Source organism: Rhinatrema bivittatum, chromosome 15 (genome assembly GCF_901001135.1).
Source record: "Rhinatrema bivittatum chromosome 15, aRhiBiv1.1, whole genome shotgun sequence".
In the NCBI taxonomy this organism is placed as follows: Eukaryota; Metazoa; Chordata; class Amphibia; order Gymnophiona; family Rhinatrematidae; genus Rhinatrema; species Rhinatrema bivittatum.
This window is the reverse complement of record NC_042629.1, coordinates 27,419,894-27,445,113: the sequence shown is the minus strand read 5'-3', so window position 1 is coordinate 27,445,113 and position 25,220 is coordinate 27,419,894. Positions and strand designations below refer to the sequence as shown.

The following is a 25,220-nucleotide window of genomic DNA, read 5'->3' as shown; positions in this document are numbered from 1 at the left end:
TTTGCATAAGGCTGCTACAGACCGCGGCCCGGACACCAAGCGCAGACACTTCAAAAATGTGCTTCAGTAAGATCTCCAATTTCCCATCTTGAAGATCTTTCAGCGCCGTTCCGCCAGTCACTGGAATAGTAGACTCTACTATTCCAGTCACTGGAATAGTAGAGTCCCCAAGGGAGACTCTGCCGTGATGGCAGAGTCTCCCTTGGGGACCTTAAGGAGATTTAAAGAATCGCTCGGCAGAGGGTACAGTTTTACCATAGCCCTGCTGACCCTTAATGATGCCTCGGGGAAATCCCATTCCCTGGATACGATTTGAAAAAGCTTATGGTGAAATGGAAAAGTTTGCGGGGGACCCTTAAGCCCCACTAAAACAGTATCCCCGGGGCGGAATCCGCTTCGGGATGCGGAGCCGGAATCTCCCAATTCCCGCAAAACCTGCGGAATTAAGGGATCCAATTCATCCTTGCTGAAGAGTCTAAGGATCTGAGGATCATCCCCCTCTACAGGAACATGGCTGTCTATATCCCCTCCCATATCCTGATTGTAAGGGTCTGCAGCCTCGGGAATCACCGGATCTGGATCCACAGCAGGGCGAGAAAGGCGGGTTCCCGCCTTTCCCTGGTCTGGTGTAGGCTTAAAAAGCTTAGGGGGGGGGGGGGGGGGGGGACTCTTCTCAGTCATCCTCTGCCTCTAGGTAGGCTTTGTGCATTAAAAGCACAAATCTGGATGAAAATGGCTGCGGCCTCTTAAAAGCCTCCTGAGGAATTGCTGAGGAGTCTTGCTCACGCTGGCGCTGCGGGCTTAATGCAGGGGGAGAAGCCGGAGGGAAATCCCCCTCCTCCGACGCTGTATCGGCGTCCATTCCCGGCGTGTTCGGCGCGTACAAAATGGCCGCCGCCTCGTCGTCGAGTGGGGGCGGGGTAAGCCTGGGCCCCCGAATCGCCGAACTGCTTCGTGGCTCCTGCGGCCACAAGAGAGGAAAACCGTGGGCATCCCCCGGCCGTCGGGAGGGTCCCTCGCCCCCGGGGATACACCAGATACCCTCCCGAGAAAGCCAGGTTCCCGAAACTCCACAGGCCTGACAGGCTAAGGCGTGCGGCATAAAAGCAGCCGCTAAAGAAAAGCATGCGAAAATGAAAACCCCGACGCGCTGAGTGGAAAAGTCCACCCCCTCCGGAGCCCCGGGGCTGAAGCGCGGCAGGCCGGGGCTGAGGGAACAGGAACACAGCTCTAACCCGTCACCGACGGGCTGTGAGATCCCTTTAATGCTGGGTTTTCCTCTTTTTTTTTTTTTTACAAGAAACAAGCCAGCTGAAATGTATATATTTAGCCCTTATTCCTTAAGCGCAAGCCCCCTTCAGAGAAAATTAAAATTTCTGGCATAAAACTTAGGAGGGGGGGGGGGGGGGGAGAGTGACCGGCCCATCGGTAATTTCTCCCCCCGGCCACTCAGGTAATCTAAGCTCCGGGAACCAGTCTTCAGGGCACTGCCCTACCTGGACTGCCACAACATATGCTTCAGCTTCGCCAGCGCCATAAGTTTTGGTTTTTTTTTTTAAAACAGTCTCAAAAGAATCAAAAACTTCTAGTTGTCTTCCCAAGGGATAAACAATTGATCTAGTCAGAGGAGTTAGGAGCAAACCTGTGCACCAATTGACAAATTTGAGAAGGATCAGGACCGCTCAGATATACTGAAGGATCGCAGGGGGCGCACCAGGGTATATGGGAGGTGCCTTTTCAGTTTCTCTCTGACTCCATCTGCTGGAAGGGAGGCATAACCCAGCAGTCTGGACTGATCGTGGTACGTACAGGGAATGACATTTATCCAGCTGCTTGTTCAACACGCTCACGCACACACACAGACTCATTTACCTGTATGCTTTTGCAGATTTGCTGACCTGCACATGCTCACTGAACTACACTCTTTTCTGCAGCCAAAACTTGTACTCGCTCTTCTTGGAACTTACAGATATCATTGACCCCTCAGACCTTTCTGCTGATCCTTACTACCTCTCCTCTCTTATCTCCACCTACGCCCTTTCCTATAACCTCCGTTCTAACAAACAAGCAACTGCGCCCTGTGCCTGCCTCCTCCATCACCAAATCCCAACTTTGCAGTTTCCACTTTTCTGTACTATATGCCTGGAACAGCCTCCCTGCCTTGATGCATTATGCCTGATCAGAATGTAAGCTCCAAGGAGTACAGGCTGTCCCTTGTGTATATCTGTACATCACTGCACATGTCTAATAGCACTATGGAAATAATTAGCAGCAGCAGCAGCAGTAGTAGTAGTAGCAGTAGTACCTCCGCAAGGAACCAGCCCTGGGCACAAGCCACCCTCCATTTGATTCTCGTGGCCTGCTCCTGCTGCAAAGGCCTCCTGAGAAACTGCCACTAAGCTTCTAGTTTTCCCCACTCTGAGCCTTGGGCAGCACTGTACTTACAGATTTACTACAGGAAAAAGCGTAAAGGATTAAAAAACAAACATGAAATGTTTTTATTCAGTGATTCGCTCTTCTCTGCCAATCACACTGGCAAAAAATGTAAAATATTAAATTCCTGTAAGGGGCCACTTGGGGTACACAGTAATGTATCAACTCTCAGGTAAAGTGGCTGCACGGAGGACGTGGCTGCTTCACTGCCTCAGGTAACAACTGATCACTCAGTGTTCAATGTGCTCGTAGTCCATGACTCGGTCACAAACATCAGGTAAAGTGACTGCACATAGATTGTGGCTGTGTCACCGAGGCCCAGATAACGTGGCCTTGATCTGTGGCAGGGTCATTGAGCCTTCCAAGTAACATGGCTTATTAACCCTGAGGGCGGAAGATATGGAAATAGGAAAGTCTCTTAGATCTGCATGGTGGCATCTTCTGTAAGTTCTTTGCTATTAGACTCTAATGCACATCTGAGTTGTCATCATTCGTGGGAGGTTCTACAGGACGCTTCAGGCCTCGCTGCTGGGAAACGGCCAGTGCGTACTTCAGATTGTAGCGATTCCAGTCACAACTGTGGAGAGAGTCACAATCACAAGTTTTGGTATACAATACAAATATATTTATGCAGCAGCTTTCATCAAAAGAGGATCTCGGCGTAGTCTATAATTTAAGCATACATAAAACATACTAGAAGTCATCTCAGGGGGTGAAAGGGCCTTACCATTCTCCAAACAGCAGTCCTAAATATCAGCTTCCAAAAGATAAAAGAAGGAAATATCCCTATTACCTAGCTGAAGCAAGATAGTACCTGGTTCCAACACAGCTTAGCTATTCCTGCTTTGAGCTAAGTTTAAAAGTCTAATTTAATCTAACTTTACTCTCTATTTTCCCCATATAATTTGCTCTCTCTCTGTTTCTTCCCTCCCCTCTCTCTCCCACCCCTACAGTGTTTCCTTCTTAAAAATTTCTTCCAAGGACCTAGGATAACTGAATAATATAGGCCTGAAGTACCAATCTCATAACTAGCTTATTAGTCTCTATTAGCAAAATGTCTTATTCAGTGCAACAATTGTGGTGTTTATATCTCAAGGCCTATCATTTGGAGAATTAAGGGTTGTCTAATTTGCTTTCTGCTGTCTGCCATGAATAAGGAGCTAATGCACCTGAAGGAGATATTATGCAAGATTCAAATAGCCTCCCCTTCCTTGCAGGATCCTGTATGTGTCTCCCAGCGCTCATAGGGTATTCAGAAACTCAGGTATATAGTGGGATCTGCTAGAACAAGATCTATGACTCAGACACCCAGCCAGTTTCTTTAACTTTGATGCATCCTTAGTATCCACCACCAGTCCCACAGAGAAGCCTGATATCCAGGACTCAGAATTCCAGAAATAATTAGATTACAGTGGGTTCTGGTAGAACAAGACCTGTGACGAAGAGACACCCACTCTCCCCGCTGGTACCCTTACATAATGCATTTTCTGTTTTGGAAAATAAAGAAGTCCAAACAAAAAAAATATGAAATGATGTCTGAGAGGGAAGTATTCACCCAGTGCACCCAGAAACCCTTCAACATGATTACATTTCCTAAAAGAAAGCTGCTTCTGCTGGGAGATTCAATCAAAGGAATCAATTTGGGAACTCATTATGATGGGGACACAATAGTTAAATGACTTCCAGAATCCTCAGCTAAGAAAATGCAAACAAGGTAGTCAATACAATTCTAGAAGACTAATCTGATATCAATGGTATAATTCATCAGGGGACCAATGACCTTGCTAGAAACGATGCCCATAAAGTACAGAAAGATTAGACACTTGGCAAAGACTATTGCCTTTTCAGAAGTGTTACCTGTTCATGGAAACGGAAAGGAAAGGTCATGCCGTATAAATAAATGCCTGGCTTAAAACTTGGTGTACAGAATGTGGATTTGGATACACTGGAAGCTGGGGCTGTGTATGGTTTACTGGTTTGATCTACAGGCCACTGATTGAAACAGAAGAACTGGACAGAGAACTTATAGGTGGGAAAGAAGGGTGAAGTGTTACTAGTTGAAGATTTTAATCTGCGAGATGTAGATTGAAGTATCCTTTCTGCGAAATCTATGAGAAGTAGAGAGATAGTGGATACCCTTCAAGGGGATCTGCTTAAACAAAAGGTAATGGAACCCACGAGAGAAGATGTGATACTCGGTCTAAAGCTAATGGTGATAATGTCTCTATTGTTCACGTAGGAGCTCACCTGAGCACCAGTGATCATCAGTCGATATGGTTCGATTTTGCAAATAAGATATAGAGAAGACACACAAAGACCAGAGTTTTGAATTTCAAAAATACAGACTTTATCAAAATGGGAGGAAGAACTGGAAGACTGGGAGAAAATGGGTGAGGCGGAACAACAGTGGGCCAAGTTAAAAGGAGCTATTACAAAGGCAACAATGCTATGTGTTAGAAAGGTAAATAAAAGTAATAAGAAAAAGAAACCGATCTGGTTCTCTACAGAAGTGGCTGAAAAATTAAAGGCAAAAAGAACAGCATTCAAGAAGTAAAAAAGGATCCCAAAAAAAAAGGAACACAGGGAGACAAAGAAAAAATGAAGGAAAGCAAAAGGTCAAGCGGAAGAAAGGATGGCCAAAGAGGTAAAGAGAGGAGACAAACCATTTTTCAGATATATCAGTGAAAGAAGCAAGGTCAGAAGTGGCATAGTAAAACTGAAAGGTGAAAAGGAGCAATGTGTGGAGAATAATGAAGAAATGGCAGAAATATTAAATAAATACTTCAGTTTGGTATTCACTAAAGAAGGCCAATTACTGATTAACAACACCGTAGATGGGGAACGAGTAGACGAAACTCAGTTTACAAATGAGAATGTATGGGAGGAGCTAGGCAAATTGAAAGTGGACAAGGCCAAGGGGCCAGATGAGATACACCCCAGGATACTGAGAGCTCAGAGATGTCTGTTGAAGGATCTGTTCAATAGATCTCTGGAAATGGGAGTGATGCTGCGGGATTGTAGAAGAGCAGTGGTGGTCCCGCTTCACAAAAGTGGTAGCAGAGAGGAGGCCAGAAACTATAGGCCGGTTAGCCTCAACTTGGCTCTGACATAGCATCCAAACCAGGAACACCCAGCTGTTTAAAGCTGGGAAATCAGGCCAGCAGTTCATCTCCATTAACGAACTGCAACATGGTTTGATACGGTTCCAATCCTGCAGGAATTTCCCCATCTTCCAGGGAATCAGGTTTAACTTCATCATCACTGCCATCTGGATTCTTCTTGGGAATACCTGCAGGGAGCCAAGAAAAGTCATGGCGTTTAAACATAGAAGAGGAAGGAGCAACCGGCTGAAGGTCTGACCAGACAGAAATGGGGGAAGTGGAGGACTGCGTCTAAAGGAAGGCTTGTAAGCCTTGAAAAAATTCCACCCAAGAAAAAGCAATCAGGTCCAGACCAGGTCCAGACCAGGTCCAGACCAGGTCCAATCAGGTCCAGAAGGAACTACAGCTGGTCCCTCAGAACTGCCCTCGCCAGTGGAGGAGCCAGTTATGGGAGAACCAAGATCTGGCATCTCCCCAGTCAAGGCTGTAACCAACCCATCATCAGAATGGGAAGAGGCAGGCTTAACAAAATCAGAGGAAGACAACTCTCCCTAAGCGTCTGAGCAGTACTGACACAGGTAAGAAGTCAGGTCAGGTTGAGAAACCCTAATATGACAGATAGGAAGAAACTTAGGCTTCTTGCTTATCGGCACCATCACTGTGGTAAATGTGCATCGGAATGGCTCGCCCTAAAAAATGAAATGCGCCCAAAAAATAAGCGCCTAGAAGAAAGTTAATAAACACGTGGATAAAGGTGAACCGGTAGATGTAGTGTACTTGGATTTTCAGAAGGCGTTTGACAAAGTTCCTCATGAGAGGCTTCTAGGAAAAGTAAAAAGTCATGGGATAGGTGGCGATGTCCTTTCGTGGATTGCAAACTGGCTAAAAGACAGGAAACAGAGAGTAGGATTAAATGGACAATTTTCTCAGTGGAAGAGAGTGGACAGTGGAGTGCCTCAGGGATCTGTATTGGGACCCTTACTTTTCAATATATTTATACATGATCTGGAAAGAAATACGATGAGTGAGATAATCAAATTTGCAGATGACACAAAATTGTTCAAAGTAGTTAAATCACAAGCAGATTGTGATAAATTGCAGGAATACCTTGTGAGACTGGAAAATTGGGCATCCAAATGGCAGATGAAATTTAATGTGGATAAGTGCAAGGTGATGCATATAGGGAAAAATAACCCATGCTATAATTACACAATGTTGGGTTCCACATTAGTTGCTACAACCCAAGAAAGAGATCTAGGCGTCATAGTGGATAACACGTTGAAATCGTCGGTTCAGTGTGCTGCGGCAGTCAAAAAAGCAAACAGAATGTTGGGAATTATTAGAAAGGGAATGGTGAATAAAATGGAAAATGTCATAATGCCTCTATCGCTCCATGGTGAGACCCCACCTTGAATACTGTGTACAATTCTGGTCGCCGCATCTCAAAAAAGATATAGTTGCAATGGAGAAGGTACAGAGAAGGGCTACCAAAATGATAAGGGGAATGGAACAGCTCCCCCTATGAGGAAAGACTAAAGAGGTTAGGACTTTTCAGCTTGAAGACAAGACGGCTGAGGGGGGATATGATAGAGATGTTTAAAATTATGAGAGGTCTAGAACGGGTAGATGTGAATCGGTTATTTACTCTTTTGGATAATAGAAAGATTAGGGGGCACTCCATGAAGTTAGCATGGGGCACATTTAAAACTAATCGGAGAAAGTTCTTTTTTACTCAACGCACAATTAAACTCTGGAATTTGTTGCCAGAGGATGTGGTTAGTGCAGTTAGTATAGCGGTGTTTAAAAAAGGATTGGATAAGTTCTTGGAGGAGAAGTCCATTACCAGCTATTAAGTTCACTTAGAGAATAGCCACTGCCATTAGCAATGGTAACATGGAATAGACTTATTTTTTGGGTACTTGCCAGGTTCTTATGGCCTGAATTGGCCACTGCTGGAAACAGGATGCTGGGCTTGATGGAGCCTTGGTCTGACCCAGTATGGCATTTTCTTATGTTCTTAAAGCACAGCAAGGTGCACGCACAACCTGTGTGCCAAGTTAAGCGAGTAAAAAGGTCTGTGTGCGTAAAAAGCACATCCAAAAACCTGAGCGCACAACGCGTGCGCAGAACAGATACACTGCGCACACTGAAGGCCTATAGAGAGCAGCAGAGCATGCACAAGACAGCGCGAAAATGGCCACTGCACCCTTCCACGCGGTGTGCAAGACAAAAGCCTAAGTGCGCAGCCTAGCCCACCAGGTGATGCTCAACCCACCAGGTTGTCCAGTTCCCCAACCCAAATGGGGGTGGGGAACAAATGTCAGCATGGTACGCCAAGAACGGAGACTGGAGGAAGTCCTGAAACCCCTCTAACTGTATCTAACTCAGGTAAAACTTTCTCCATTTTTTTAAACCATACCTGAGCTCTGTGCTTACTGGCTTAGTATAGAGACAGTCTCCAACTATGGGGGGAGCGGGCATCTGCCATCACCGCCACGCTCGGCATCCTGCACCCGCTGCCTTTCAGCTGAACTAGCAGCTAAGTCCATGCCGAAAAACCCAGCTAACTGGACCAAGGCACACTTCTGAGGGACCATGGAAATCACCTCAGGAATTTTCAACTGGGGGAGGGACCTTTAGGTATCACCGCAGGAGAACTGGGCTTTCTTTTCCTGACTTTAGAATTTCAAATTTCTCCTTTCAAAAAGCTCAAAGCAATCCCCATAAGGAGATGCACGTCCACCATCTGCTGGAGACTGAGAATATTGACAGGCTGGCGTCCCTGCAGGGAAATATATACTGTGACATCAGCTTGCTCCATCTCTATCTGCTGGCAGGGGAGCATAAACCCACTGGACCTCCAACTATCTACATGCTAGGAAATGATGAGTTCCTGCGGGGTGACCATCAGAACACTGAGCCAGGCCGGAGAGCAAGAGGTATGGCGGCATGTTAAAAATTCCTCCTTATATATTATTGTTGTGGCTACCCTCTGCACACTGAGCATAAATCCCCCCTGTGTGGACAGCAGTTAGAACACTTATTTTTGTGACAGGCTGTCCATGGCCAGTCCCTGTGACCAATGTTCTGCCAAAGGAAGGTTGAACTATATATGTCCTTCAGCACTGGACAAGAGTCAAGGATTGGAATTTCTGGTTTACCCCTCCAAGGAGTTAAACATAGCCAAGCTATAGCATCCAGTCTGGCAGTATTTACTACTTTTCTGCATTTACAGTATTTCAACTGGGCCCCATTGTTATGTGCACTAGCCAGGACTGGGGATTTTTTTTATTTTTTTGAATACTTAGATGCAAAGTATCTCCTAGGTTGGGCTGTATATTTCTACCTTTGTGCACTGTGTAATCCAAATACATGCTGCTGCACAGCCAACTGAAGTGCCGATTGGTTCATTTTCACTGGTTTCTGTCAGGGGAAAGTATATTTTTTCCTTGGTTTTGAACTGGGGTCTGCCCAGTTCAAGGCCAGGGTTTTGCCTATAAAGCCACAGGATGGCTAAAAGAGAGCTAACTCTTCTATAGAGATCGCCTCTTTCATGGCTCCACCCCTGAGGATCTGGATTTGTCCTCAGGGAACTCAAAGACAGTGCTGGGACACTTCACAGATGTTCCCAGCATTTAGATGGCATGGTGGCAGGAATACAGTATGGGATCCAAGAGGAAACCTGCCAGTTACCAAGCAAGTGTGTTCTTATGTGATGATATATATTGAACTGTTTTGTGAGGTCTTGTCTACAAACTTTGTTCATCTTTCTTTCTGGAAGACCTGGACTGTGTATCGTGACTGAAATACAAGCCTCTTCCTTACGATTCCTTAACATTAAGACAGGGGAGAGGAGTGAGTGCTGGAGAAGCCCTCTTTTTGTTGCTGTTACCACTGGTAAATTTAAAAAGCTTACCCGAACTTTTGCAGAGGAGAGACCTGGGCAGGGGGCGGGACCCGGAAGAGACGTCTCCGGGAGGCACCCCCGCGGATCAATAAAGATCACAGCCCTGCAGCACTCGAATCGGGAGAGGAGTGAGAAGGACAGAGTGCTGGAGAAGCCCTCTTTTTGTTGCTGTTACCGCTGGTAAATTTAAAAAGCTTACCCGAACTTTTGCAGAGGAGAGACCTGGGCAGGGGGCAGGACCCGAAAGTGATGTCTCCGGGAGGCACCCCCGTGGGTCAATAAAGATCACAGCACTGCGGCGCGCAGCCGCAGGCGTGCGCCAAAGGGGCGCGCCCCTGGTAAAAGAAAAAAGAAAAAAAAGAATGGGCAGGAAACGTAAGTCTAAGAATATTACTTCTTCACCAACATCTCCGATGTCAAAAACAGTTGGACCAATGGACTCACACATAATTAGGATGTGTGAATCCGTTGATGGGGGATTAATAGAAGGGGCTGCTATGGCAGCAACAACTACTACCCCCAAGTCCCCATCGCATCTCTCCCTGAATTTGTTAACACCTGATAATCCTGGGGGTAATATTCAAAGTGGCAATGTTATAGGAACTGAAGGTATAGGTAGAAATACTATTGTTCCGTGTCCAACGGTCCCTGTGTTTGATACAACTGTGGAAGAGAGTGTGCCAAATCCTGAAAATGTTACCATGTTGGACCTGTGGAGATTAATGATGAGAATGGATAAGAAATTTTCTGGGACGGTATCTAAAGTTCATACTTTTTCAGAAGAAACCAGGGAAAAACTGATGGACTTAGATAATAGAACAGAAAAAATTGAGCTATCAATGGCAAATCTGAACCCTATTGTTAAAAACATACAGGCAACTAATGTGACTTTTATAAAGGATAATTTAACTTTGCATTCTAGGATGGAAATGATAGAGAATGATATGAGATCTCATAATTTGCGTTTATTAAATTTCCCAAAATCTAGATTGATGTCAGAGATAGAATTGTTTAGGAAATATTTAGTTGAAATTCTTTCATATGAAATTCAGGCTATACCCAATATCTCAAAAATGTATTACTTGCCTATTAGGAAAATTACACAGACTGCTGAAGGAGTAGACACACTAGAGAGTCCAGGTGTGTCTACCTTCCTTGAGGATTCTCTGGATAACATTGAATCTAGAGCCACCTTACTTGTTACTTTCTTGTTAAAAAAAAGATAAAGATCTGTTCTTTAAGTATTTTCAAAACAAAAATTTTAATTTTTGTGGACAAAAGATACAGATTTTTCCTGACGTTTCCCGGGTAACTCAAGTAAGGAGGAAACAATTTCTATCATTAAAACAGGCAGTCTTGGATTTAGGTGCTACTTTCTTTTTGAAATTCCCATGTAAATGCCAGATTACATATCAATCAAATAAGTTTATTTTCTTTGACCCTTTACAGTTACGCAAATCCCTTATCCCCATTCTCACAACCCCGCTCACACAGCTCCTAGGCCTCACCACCATCTCTTTAATATTATTCAACACACAATCCCTCACAAAAAAGGTACCTATACTCAACGATTTACTAACTGACTGCAAACCAGATATTTGCGCTGTTACTGAGACCTGGTTTAAAGATACTGATATTGTTGATATCAACCAAATCGTCTCTCCTCTATATGATATTTTTTCAATCCCTAGACGTAACAAACGAGGTGGCGGCCTCCTACTCGCAGCTAAAAAAGTCCTAAATCTTAAACAGGCTCATATCATCACCCCACCCAAGCTAGAAATAGGTCTTTTCAAATCGCCTGAACTACAAATCTGTCTAGTCTATGCCCCATCCACCTTGCTTGAATCTAACCCCTCACCTATCATAGAATTCATCGCTGACTCTATCAACGTCGATATCCCTACCATCATCCTCGGAGACTTCAATCTCCATGCCGATGCACCAATCCCTTCTCCATCCTGTGACACCTTCCTCAACTCCCTTCAAGCTATAGGCTTCCAGCAAATCATCACCTCCCCCACCCACAAGGCTGGTCATACTCTGGATTTGATCTTCACCACCTCCAATATCCAGGCCTCGACCGCCCCTTCTTGTACCCCTGTTCCCTGGTCTGACCACTATTTAATTGAAAGTCTTCTCTCCATCAAAGCCCCTCCCCCTAGAACGAACACTCTATTCAAGACTATAACATCTAGGAAATCCTGTCCCAGTGACGAACTTGCCGCAGCCTTATCCAACTCCCTGCCCAATTTAGACTGCTCCAGTCCTGCCTCCGCAATAACATCATGGAGCAACCTTACAGATGAGATAGCCAACAAACTCTGTCCCATCTCCAAACGTGTCATAAACACTGCCATTAAACACTCCAACCCTTGGTACACCCCCGAGCTAAGAACATTAAAAAATAAACAGACAAAAAGAGAGAACTTGGCGCAAGCACCCCACCCCGCAGCATGCTGCCAGCTTCAAAACTGCCTTACATCACTACAGACTTTCCACCCTGAAGCACAAAAGAGATTTCTATGCCGCTAAGATCCACGACTACAAATACAACCCCAAAGCGCTTTTCTCTTATATTTCAGGTCTCATCAAACCCACCTCGCCCAACATAATTGACGCTGAGGCTGACGCTAAGTGCGAAGAACTCGCACACTACTTCCACAATAAAATAAAGAATCTTCTCGCTAGATTCCCGGACTCCTCTCCCTCTCCCCTGCCAAACCCTGTCCCCTCCACCCTCACCTCATCCAAAGAAATAGAATCAATACTGAAAAAGCTAAAACCAGCCACCCACCCGAGCGACACTATCCCCCCCAAATTACTCCTGGCCATCTCTAATTCTATTTCCAGAGTAATAGCTGACATCATCAACTGTTCTCTATCTACAGGCTCTGTCCCCGACATGCTTAAACAAGCTGTTGTCAAACCCCTCCTTAAAAAAACCCTCTCTTGATCCACGAGACCCGGCAAACTTTCGGCCAATCTCAAACCTCCCTTTCATAGCTAAGATAATGGAAAGAGTGGTAAACTCGCAGCTCATGGACTACCTGGAAAACCACAATATTCTCCACACTTCACAATTCGGTTTCCGAAAATACTTCAACACTGAATCCCTCCTTCTCACCCTTTCTGACCACCTCCTTATAGGAATGGACCAGGGCCGCAGCTACCTCCTCGTCCCTCCTAGACATATCTGCGGCCTTAGATACCATATGTCACAACCACCTCCTTACTCGCCTTGAAATCATTGGTATCTCTGGCCTTGCGCTCTCTTGGCTCAAATCCTACTTAACTAATAGAAAATTCTCTGTCAAAATTGGTAATGCAATCTCCTCCCCTCGCCCTCTACTGCAAGGAGTCCCACAAGGCTCTTCCCTCTCATCCACCCTTTTCAACATATACCTCACCCCCCCTTTGCCATCTACTCTCCGACATCAAACTTAAATTCTTTCTTTACGCTGATGATGTACAAATCATCATCCCCATCCATTCCTCCATCTCCGACGCGCTAAAGCATTGGGAAACCTGCCTCATATCCATAAACTCTTTGCTTACCACACTCCACTTGGCCCTTAATACTAATAAAACCGAGCTCCTCCTCATTTCCTCGAACTCTCACCATAAATCCCTCTCAGTCTCAGACCTTGCCTGCAAGTTCTATACAGAACTACCTTTCGTAAGAGATCTGGGAGTCCAATTTGACCAACAGCTAAATATGAAAAAACAAGTGAACTCTATTCTCAAGGATGGCTTCTTTAAACTTAATATCTTAAAAAAACTCAAGCCCCTTCTACATGCTCAAGACTTCCGCACTGTGATTCAAACCTCCCTTCTTTCCAAACTGGATTATTGTAATTCACTCCTCCTAGGTCTCCCCTACGCTACAATAAAACCTTTGCAAATGTTGCAAAATGCTACTGCCAGAATCATCTGTAACGCACGTAAATCAGACCACATCACCCCCATACTCAAGGACCTCCACTGGCTCCCCATCCCTTCCAGAATAATCTACAAAACACTAACTATCATACACAAATCTATACATTCTCACAACTCCCTCTGGCTAGATATTCCTTTCAGCCCTGTGCAAAATAACCGACCCACAAGAACAACCCACAAAGGAACTCTGCAGGTGCCTTCTCTAAAAACAGCGCACCTCTCCGCTACCAGAAACTGTGCCCTTACTATTGCAGGCCCCACATGTTGGAATTCCCTGCCCACAGTGCTCTGCCTTGAGACATGCCCAATTAAATTCAAGAAGAAACTTAAAACATGGCTGTTTCAACAGGCCTATCCTGATTAGCCCTCCTACCCTCTCAGCCCCATGTCTCTTGCCTACCCCCCTGCTGAAAGTTCCATTCCTCATCCCCTACTTATTTCGTGCTAAGTCCTATCTCGTCCTTCAAGATGTCACATTGCTACCTTGATTTTGTTATCTCTTGCATTTATACGCCTTATTTATTTAATGTTATTTTGCAGTTTGTTGTTTTATTACTTATGCAGTTTTACCTATTCTTCCAGTGCTTTGCTATGTTGTCCCTCCCCCATTCCCTGTTATGATGTACTTTCCCTCTACTGTTAAAATGTGAACCGACATGATGTTTCTTACTAATGCCGGTATAGAAATAGTTATAAATAAATAAGGTACAGACTTCTTAGTAATTCAGGGGTGGGATGGATAAAACAATTGACTAGCACCCAATGTCCATATGGCTCCTTTCTCCTAGATGTGGGCTAGTACAGATATATTTTGTTATAGTATGTGTGTATAAAATGAAAAAAAAAATAAATTTTTTTCTTGAACTGTATTCATGATTATATCATTTGATGTAAATGTTATAATTTGAAAAACTATAAATAAAAAAAAAACAAAAACCAAAAAACATTAAGACAGGAACTATTTGTGTTACATCTTTAAATAATCCCCTTGCAACCCAAATCCTGTGTCCATGTGTGGCAAGGGCAGTTTGAAATAACAGTTTCCCCACATTGCTTATTTAAATTATAATCTGCCATTTTATTACTACTGTTTTTTTTCTTTTTTTCAATATTACAACTGCTTTTCTGTTCTTATATGCCAATTAATGCATATATATATATTCTGTTCCTCCTATTCCTATTGACTTACTCTTTATTTACAAGTTGCCAGTAAAAGTTGTTACGTGTTTATTCTTGGTGTATTGATTGCATATGGACACTAAAAGGGTTAGGCATTATGAGAAGGGGCACCAGGTGTGGGGATACAGTCTTGCCCCCTTCAAGGCGAGCAAACCCACATGGATTTATCACAGAATTCCTTCTTTGGTTAAGTGCCCCACCCTTAGCCTGAGTAACTTAGGGGGGAGGTCACACAAGAATGGACTGATGGGATGGGACAAAATAACAGTCTCCTGTTGCCATGTAAATAGGCCAAGGCAATTCAAAGACGTTTATTGATAATGCAGGAGATTGTCTTCTCATAATATTCCAGTAACATTATTATTACACCTCAGAGGGAGAGAGACACTACCATGGCATCAAGGCAGCCAAAAGAGAGGCCACCACCGCAGTACAAATATAGCCACAGAAAGAAGCTATCGTCATAGTGTAAAGGTTGCTACTACAACACCAATGCTACAGTATACACGATACCACCTCAGTATCATGCCTTGCAACAGACTCAATGATTTCATTCAAAAATTGTAGTTTAAGGGAAAATAATACATACAGTTTTGAAACATCTTCAAAATGAGAGTGGATAGTTTCCTGAAGCGAGTGAATCATGGGCAATAGCATCTCCGACCTGTAAAGAAAGAATGCATAGAGTATTGCTGAGTTATCAAGCAGATTTATTTATTCATCACTATCAGCTTTGTTGTGAGCATCAGACAGCTACTGCTGAACCTGCTCTGTAAACTTCTTCAGCCTTTAGGAACATGGCTCAGTCTCTCTCGTAAGGACCTTTGAATGCTTGACATCTTTCCCTGAATAAAGAAAGACTATTCTCAGAGTAAAATGCAAACAAAGAAGCTTCTCTGGACAGAAAAACAAGGACACTAAATGGCTTAGGCATTATGAGATGGGGATACCAGATGTGTCGGTTATATAAAAGAGTGTAGTCTTTTACTGGAGTACACAGGAGATTCATGGTTATGATATTCTGTTTATATTTGATCATATGCTCAAGCACTGCTGACCCCTTTGTTTTTGCTCATAAAAATTTCAATAAAGCTTGAATTATTAAAAAAAATATATATAAGGACACTGAAAGACAGTTTTTTTGAAAACAGACTCAGCTAGGCACCAGCCAGGCTGGGGTTTTATGGCTTTGCTATACAAACCCACCTATCAGAGACTGAGGACTTAGCAAGAGATGTTTGCCTCAAACTTAGGCTCAATGTCTCTCTGGTTGAGGGATGAACTGACTATTTGGAAAAAAGCTTGGATGATCTGGACCAATCGCACTGTTGGTCTTGAAGCTAATTACTTTGCATTAATGAACTAAGAAATGCAAATTAATCCCTTTGTAAAGTAAATGGTTAATCAGTTTCCTATATCCCCTCATACAAACCCTGTCCTTCCAAAATCCCAGTAAGCATATGGGATCTAAGGGAAGTGTTAATGCCACAAATCTGAAGGATATAGTCCAAAACAGATTCCAAAACTCACAGATGTCCACCACATATGGAAATAATTGCCCACATGTCTGCATCCCCACCAGCACAGAGGGCTGCTAATGATACATTTTGGGAAGAGGACTGGCGTCCGATACCAGTAGTGTAACAATTTATACAAGAGCTTTCTGCTCTGCAACAAAATTAGATCACTTGAGACACTTTCCATATCTTTTTCCAATCCCTCCAGTCTAAATCAGAGCCTAGGTCTACATGCCATTCAGCTTCTAATTCCCATACAAAACTCAATTGAAGACGCATACAAAAAAAACATCAGATCTACTTATCTCAATCAAGCACTTACTAAACTCCCTGAAACTCATAATCAACTTCGACAAAACTGAAATCATACTCATGGATAAAAATCCCAATCCAACTCCGCCACCCCTGACAATCCTAGATAAACAAATGTCAATGATAATCCCTACCACCCATACCAGGAACCTTGGAGTTACCATCGATGCAGAATTCTCTTTCAAACCCCACATTGTAAATAAAACGAAAGAAGAATACCACAAGCTACTAACCCTAAGACACATAAAGCCATTTCTCAACCCTTCTGACTTCAGAACCGTCCTCCAACTGCTTATTTTCTCCACCTTCGATTACTGCAACTCATTACTTATTGGAATTCCTTCATCATCCCTCAAACCACTCAAAATACTGCAGAACTCAGCTGCCAGAATCCTTACTGGAAAAAACCAGAAAAGAACACATTACACCCATTTTGACCTCTCTTCACTGGCTTCCTATTTCTGCACGAATTACCTACAAATCTATGACCATCATTCATAAAATCTTAAATGATTATCTTCATGGACTAAAAGGCTTAAACATAACCCCCCAAAACCCACAAAGAAACCTACGCTCCAACAACACAGGATTCCTAAACATCCCCACCTTAAGAGACGCTCATCTTTCAACTACGCAAGAAAGAGCATTTTCCATTGCTTCCCCCAAAACTTGGAACACCCTACCCAAAGAACTGAGGACCCAGCACATCCAAAAAACATTTAAAAAAAGACCTAAAAACATTTTTATTCCGCAAAATCTATTCTAACTATCTGACACCTGATCATCCCAGCACTCAACAGAACTCGCAAGCATAATCCTCCTACTTCATGCTCTCCTGATGTACACTCCTTTTCTACCCCTCCCTCTCACTCACTTAATCAGTTAAGTTCTTTGAAAATGTTCTCCGCAATATTCTGTTATTCAACTACTACTAAGAAAAATATGCTGATTGTTCACAAAACCCTACTGTTCCCAACTACTATGTTAACTCCATTTGATTGTAAGATAATTGCATATGTTAGATGATAATTGCAGATTTGTAAACAGTTACGATGGATCTACCGAATAACGGTATATAAACCCTACAAATAAATAAATGCCACTTATTTATAAGACTGGGGATGGTCTCAACTGGATATATATATGATCTCTGATAGTAATATAAAATTTAGAAATAGGTCAACACAAATCCTTCAGACAATGATTCCCTTCCACCTGCAATTTAGCCAGCTCTCTTTTTACTTGCAAATATAGGAATTTTGTATATCCAGGGATGTCAAATTCAATTATCAGGTCTGAGAAAGATTTAAGCTGGCCATCCTGATAAAACTGACCTACAGATCCAATGGCAGCAAAATTCCCAAATATTGGAGCCCATCCTCGACAAGCTTGAATCTATCAAGGGCAGGCAGTAGGGGTGATCTAGGGCCAACTAACCACCTCAGATTAATTGATTAAACATCTTGAAAGTTAGCTGTATTGTTGGAGCAGTTGCATTAAGGCTGGAGTGGACCTATGATGATTAGTAATAAACAAAACAAAGAGGGTCATCAGCATAAAGAGATCTTGTGGGAAGAATTAAGAAAAACAAATCCATCAATAAAAGGAGAACACCGAATTGCCTGTGCCAAGGGTTCTATTGCTAGATCAAAATGAATAAAGAATAAAGGGCAGCCCTGCTGGGTGCCCCTTTGAATTGAAAATGGAGCTGAAGTAATCCCACTGGAAAGGACTCTCGCCATAGGATATGAATAAAGGGCACGAATCCACCCCAGAAAGGCTTCTGGAAAACATCCTTTGGTCAGCACTGAATCAAGAAAGTGCCATGATATATGATCAAATGCCTTGTCCGCATCAATAGAGATTATTGCACCCGAAACATAGTGAGCTCGATACTGAAAGTGCATCTAGTGGCTGCTGAATATCCGGTTAAGTGCAGCAGCTGCTAGATAACAGGATAAGTAACCTTTCTGGTTATCTAAATAACTGGATAAAATGTGGGCAGGCTGGGGGCATATCGGGATGGTGCAACTCATCCAGTTAAGTTAGTCAGATCAGTTATACCTGCCAAAGAGCAGGTTTAACTTAGCCGGTATAACTTATCCAACTAAGCAGCAGCTTGTACAGAGATATTCAGCATCATAGCATCATAGCTGTCCTGCTGAAATGCCTTAAAATTTAGCCGGATAAATTATATCCGGCTAAGTAACATACCCAGATAACTTATAAAATTGGGCCTATGTGTCCCAACTAGATGTATTAGATTGAACATTTGGGTGGTGTTAGTAGAAAACTTGCCTTTGATAAACCCAGTTTGATCTTGGGCTATCACACTAGGTACAACATCTTCCAGTTTTATTTGCAGGTTCTTGGTAAGTATCTTGACATCTGCGTTGATCAGGGAAATAGACTTGTATGAAGTGCATTCTAAGGGGTCTTTATTCTTTTTATGTATTAAAACAGGAAGGGCCCTCCATCAACCTTTCAGTTACAGCACCAGGCTCGTGTAGATAAGAACGTAAGAAGAACATAAGAACATGCCATACTGGGTCAGACCAAGGGTCCATCAAGCCCAGCATCCTGTGTCCAATAGTGGCCAAACCAGGCCATAAGAACCTGGCAAGTACCCAAAAACTAAGTCTATTCCATGTTACTGTTGCTAGTAATAGCAGTGGCTATTTTCTAAGTCAACTTAATTAATAGCAGGTAATGGACTTCTCCTCCAAGAACTTATTCAATCCTTTTTTAAACACAGCTATACTAACTGCACTAACCACATCCTCTGGCAACAAATTCCAGAGTTTAACTGTGCGTTGAGTGAAAAAGAACTTTCTCCGATTAGTTTTAAATGTGCCACATGCTAACTTCATGGAGTGCCCCTAGTCTATTATCTGAAAGACTAAATAACCAATTCACATCTACCTGTTCTAGACCTCTCATGATTTTAAACACCTCTATCATATTCTCCCTCAGCTGTCTCTTCTCCAAGCTGAAAAGTCCTAATCTCTTTAGTCTTTCCTCATAGGGTAGCTGTTCCGTTCCCCTTATCATTTTGGTCGCCCTTCTCTGTACCTTCTCCATCGCAATTATATCTTTTTTGAGATGCGGCGATCAGAATTGTACACAGTATTCAAGGTGCGGTCTCACCATGGAGCGATACAGAGGCATTATGACATTTTCCGTTTTATTCACCATTCCCTTTCTAATAATTCCCAACATTCTGTTTGCTTTTTTGAATAGCTCACAGAGAATGGGGACAAGGAGATCCTGAAAACAATGCAAGTGCTGCCATATATCCAATGTAGGAAAAGTTTCATAAACTCTGAGGTCTGTAACAAATACTATCGAGCGTCGGGATCACATCTGCATATTCAGTCCACCGATCCCCGAAGGAACCAAAGCAGCTGCCAATCCCCCTGAAACTCTCAGGAAGGCAAAACCTCAGCAGTGAAAAAGAAACACAAGTGCTTGCCTCACTGGAGTCCAAACAAGGCCCTTGTAAACATCCAGTTCAAGCAAGCAAGGGTCCCGTGCAGCAAAAAAAATAAAAAAGAAAGCAGAGCAGGAACACCATGGCATGAGGCAAATAAATAAAAAGTCCCAACCAAAAACGCCAAACATAAAAAAAAAAAATGGCTGCACATCGCGAGTAGGTGCGGAGTGGTGTCCTGACTGCAAGCGGAAAATTTAGCTTTTTGTACTATAATGCCTCCTAAACGGAAAGGGAAAATTAGGGTTTACCCTTCCACACCCTTACCTTCAACTTCCACAGCGATGCAGCAGGAGATTATCTGATTCCTAACTGCATCAGTTTTGGAAACGCCAGGAGTCGAGGAGCCCTTGGAGCAAGAGACCGAGAGAGAGGTTTCAGCCCCGGAGGAGACTACACTGAGTCCAGACCTGAGGCCAGCCCCGACGCAAAGATCAGGGTCGCAGTTTCAGTCCGGAGCGTTGAGTGAGGGAACCTCTTCCGGGTTGGAGGCAGAGTCACAAACTTTGACCGCAGCCCTTCAGGCTTTACCAGCTATAGCGGCAACAACGGACGAGATGCCCAACGCGGGGATATCTAGAACTGGCCATGAAGAAGGGGCAACTGGGGTAAGTCACAAGAGTAATGTCCTGCAGTTACAAGTGACTACCCCTGAAATAAAATCCCTAATGATTCCTGAGCGCCCTGAGGTCGTCACTATGGCCGCACTGTGGGACTTGATGGTGGGGGTAGCCTCCACGGTAAACAATCTGAGTATGAAGGTAGAGAGCATGGTGTCTCAAAACGCCTTTACCTCTCAAGAATTTCAAAGGAAAGTAGATCAGATTTCAATCAAAGTGGAGACGTTGGAGGAGAAGGAGCATGAGAACTTGAAATTTAAAGCTGTTGTTGTGAAAGATAAAGAATTTCTTGCTAGAAGAGTGGAAGCCCTTGAAAATACTTCTAGACATTTGAATATTAGAATTTTAAATTTCCCCTGAGTTTTGGGTGAAACTCCCTATGTTTCCTTGAAACGATATTTTTATGAGGTTCTTGGTTTTGAAGAAACTAATTTACCTGTAATAAATAAATGCTATTTCCTCTAAGCTGTTTCTACTAATAGAATTAACTTACAAGATAATTTGACTGAAATATTAGAAAGTTCATCTCTAGAAGTATTAGATAGAGGTACCTTACTGGTTTCTTGTATAACTTCGGTGGATGTTCAATCCATAATGAAAAATTATTTCAGAAGGTTTCCGACCTCTTTCTTTGATGAGAATGTAAAAGTTTTTCCTGACCTTTCTTCTATAACACAAGAGAAACGCAGGGCTTTTCTAACCCTGCGCCAAGAAACAATTTCATTGGGATATTCCTTTAAGTTAAACTTTCCTTGCAAATGTGTAATAAAAAAAGGTTCAGAAGTAAATTTATTTTTTACAGCTGAACAATTGAAAACTTTCCTGCAATTAAAAACTCCCATGACTTCATCTCCCATAAATGTGTAAAAATTGAGATAACTGAATGAAGACGTGCAGTTGATTATCTATTAAATTTGCAGTTACTTATAATTATCTCTCCAAGTTTTCGGATCTGGCGCAATATATTATATTGATTTATGGATTAATAAAGTAAGGAAATTTAATTTATTTTACTTTGGAAATGTATTGTTAGGAAAATTTCATTCCTTCTTTATGATGTTTTTCGGTATTTGCAAAAATTTGATTTTTTGTAATGTTTAAAAATGACAAATAAAGAATTAAAAAAAAAATACTGAAACATTGATGGTAGGGGATTATGCTTGCTGTAAATCAGAACAAACATGGTCTGCATTCTCCCCTCCCCCGACTATAGAAAATGACATCCTCTCTCAGACGCGGACCTCAGAGATCCTTTTGTCCTTGTACCCCATATCAGAGCTGGTATTGGCAGCTGCTAAAAAGTCCTTGACAGCATCCACAGTATCAAAATCATGACTTTGAGGCGGGCTGGGTACAACAGGGCATACGAGATCCCCTTAGCCCTCAATCCACAAGGTCCACCTCCTGCGCAATAGCCTAGCCCTAGAAGAAGGAAGAGATAGGGGAGATAGACATTTAAATAGCTTCACGGTTTCCATGCACAGAAGGCGAGTCACTTTCACTGGAAAGGAGGCTCTAGAATGAGGATCATGGGATGAGGGTGAAACAGGGGTAGACAGGAATAATCTTAAGAAATATTTCTTTACAGAGAAAGTAGTGGATGAATGGAACAGCCTCCCAGTATCTGAATTCAAGAAAGCATGGATAAACAGGGGGTTCTCTGTGGGAGTGATGAGAATTTTAAAGCTCAATTAGTTGGGTGGATGTGCAGACTAGATAGGCCATATGGTGTTTTTCTGCTATCACACTTCTATGTTTCAATGAGTTTTATGTTACCACCTCTCTAGGGAAGTCAAGAAAGTTTTTGAAAAAACTTGATGTGCATCTGCAGGTATTAGTGAGCAGCAGTATATAAAGTTTTTACACAGATCCTACTTAATCTCAGTCAATTAGCAATCCACCCTGCTAAGCTGGATATTTATTGGAGAAGATATGGAGAATATAAGTTTCATGCTGGATCAGACCAATGGTCCATCGGGCCCAGTGTCTTGTCTCAGTTAGTAGTCAATCTAAGCCACGTAGAAGTACCCTGTAGATCTCAATGAGGGGATCCATTCCATGTAGCTCACTCCCAGAAGTCAAAGATGCTACATACCAAGTCTACCCGACTAATAATTTTTAATGAACTTGTTCAAAACTTTTTTATACCCATATATAAACTATTAGCCCTTTATCACATCTTCTGGCAACAAATTCCATCGCTCACTTGCACTGCCTATAACGTACCTGATCTCATACAAATTAGAGTTTTTCCATATATAGGGCTGTCAACTTGATATCTATTATGCACTGAATCAGGGATGGCCAATTCTGGTCCTCCAGAGCCACAAACAGGCCTAAGTTTTCAGGATATCCACCACTGAATTTGTGTGAAATATATTTGCATACAATGGAGGCAGAGCATGCAACTTTCTCATACATAGTCGTTGTGGATATCCTGAAAACCAAGCCTGTTGTGGTTCTTAAGGTTTGGTGTTGGCCACCCCATACTAAATTTACTTCATAAAAGAAAACAGAGCAATGTTTTAAGTCCCTATTTTTGTTTGAAGAATCGCTAACCTTATTTTTAGCTTCTGCCCATGCAGCATAAGCAACCGCTGGACCCAAGTCAGATAGAACTCTAGATGCTGTGATGTCTCTAAGGCAAAAGCTAAGAACTGCAAAATCTTCTCCACATAGAGCTCTGGGAGCGATGAACAGATGACATCAACTGCAGAAAAACAACAAGAGAGAGAATGTCAGACTATAGCATGTATGATGGTACATGAGAGCTCTGTATACCTGTGATCTCATTCTGAGAAAGATAGAGAATGTGTACACAGCTCCTTGAGAACTCTGTACACTGTATTACAAGCTTGAGACATATTTGTACTCCTCCCTGAGAGTTCTGTACACCCTATGTCCTCACCCTGAGACCAAAAATGTATGTATCCACTTACCTACAAGTTCTTCCTCCCTTGGTATGCACATTTATTAAAGGTCTAAGTCCCTGTTACAGAGTGGGTGCAACAGTTAATAAGAGAGAAGAGAGCGAGGCAAAAATACCGTAAATGGTCAACAGCAAACAAAGCAGAGCGGTACAGGTTAAGAACATAATGAATCAATTATATAAAGCCGTAAATATAATCATAAAATGATTAAACGATTAAAAAAAAGGTATAAATAAAGACAACTAGAAATGGTGCTTTTCCCAGCACATTTCATTTATGTCCTCTAAGCTGTTACATTTTCATCTTTGTTTTTTTTTAGTTTCTGAATGATTAAAGTCCTGAAATAAATGGAAGCACTCAGTGGCAACAGATTAATATATGTTCAGTAAAAAAAAAAAAAAAAATGGATAAAGTGCGTAGCTTGCTGGGCAGACTGGATGGGCCGTTTAGTCTTCTTCTGCCGTCATTTCTATGTTTCTATGTTTCTATGGACGGGTGGTTTCAGGTGTTTAGCACCCCTGAGGAAATGGGGTACATCCAGATGAGAGGCCACCGCCCGACCCTCGATGGTGCCCAGGAGGGAACCGAGAGCCGAAACTTGTACCCGCAACGAGCTGACAGAAAGACCCTTGGATAATCCCCATTGCAGGAAGGTGAGGACTACAGTGACCGAAGGCGAACGCGCCGAAACACCCCACTTCTCGCAGGCGTTTTCAAAAACCTTCCAGACCCGGACATAGGTCAGAGACGTAGACTGCTTGTGAGCCCTGAGCAGAGTGGAAATAACCTCTTCATTGTAACCTTTGCGCCTCAAACGTCACCGTTCAAAAGCCATGCGGCTAGACAGAAGCGATCCGTCTGGTCGAAAAATACGGGACCCTGCCAAAGAAGATGGGGCAGGTGGCCGATGCGAAGGGGACGGTCCGCCGCCAGATTTACCAGATCCGCAAACCATGGCCTGCGGGGCCACTCGGGGGCCACGAGAATGACCGGACCGCGATGGAGCTCTATTCTCCGGAGAATCTTCCCTACTAACGGCCACAGCGGAAACACGTAGAGGAGGACGTCGGGAGGCCAAGGAAGAGCCAGCGCATCCACTCCCTCCGAGCAATGCTCCCTCCAATGGCTGAAGAACTGGGGAGCCTTGGCATTGTCCAAAGTTGCCATGAGATCCAGGTGAGGGGGACCCCACACCGGGATTGAGATGTTGACAACTGAGGAAGTCGGCTTGAACATTTTCCTTGCCCGCTATGTGGGAAGCAGCTAGACGATCCAAGTGCCTCTCCGCCCAGGAAAAGAGCTTGCTGGCTTCTAGCACCATCAGACGACTTTGAGTACCCCCCTGTCGATTGATGTAAGCCACCGTGGTGAAATTGTCCGACAGAACTTGAACCGCCTTGCGGCGGATCAGGGGAAGAAAAAACTTGAGGACCAGACGTGCCGCTCGGGCCTCCAGGAGATTGATGTGCCAACAGGTCTGGAGAGGGGACCAGTAACCCTGAGTCGCTTGAGATTGGCAGACCACCCCCCACCCAGAGAGGCTGGCGTCCGTCGTGACTATGACCCACGAGGGAGTCAGAAGAGGCATCCCCTTGAGAATGTGCGCCGGTGAGAGCCACCACTGTATGTCGGCAATGGTAGAGTCGGAAAGAGGCAGGGCCTCCTGGAACTGCTCGGACACCGGTTGACAGCGGGATAACAACGCTTTCTGTAATGGACACATATGCGCAAACGCCCAGGGGACCAGGTCGATCGTGGAAGCCATGGTCCCCAGAACTTGCAGATACTC

General features: G+C 43.4%; 1 protein-coding gene across 2 annotated transcripts in view; it reads right to left on the bottom strand.

Moving 5' to 3' along the window:
- Positions 1 to 2,469: 2,469 nt before the first annotated feature.
- Positions 2,470 to 25,220, bottom strand: part of PWP2 (PWP2 small subunit processome component) — a 140,510-nt gene continuing 117,759 nt past the window's right edge. For both annotated transcript variants that reach the window (XM_029577740.1, XM_029577742.1), the window contains exons 19-21: positions 23,061 to 23,211; positions 15,152 to 15,226; positions 2,470 to 3,010 (exon numbers count right to left, since the gene is read on the bottom strand). In XM_029577740.1, the coding sequence (XP_029433600.1) occupies positions 2,899 to 3,010; positions 15,152 to 15,226; positions 23,061 to 23,211 (338 nt within the window). In that variant the 3' untranslated portion in view covers positions 2,470 to 2,898. The remainder of the gene's footprint in view (positions 3,011 to 15,151; positions 15,227 to 23,060; positions 23,212 to 25,220) is intronic.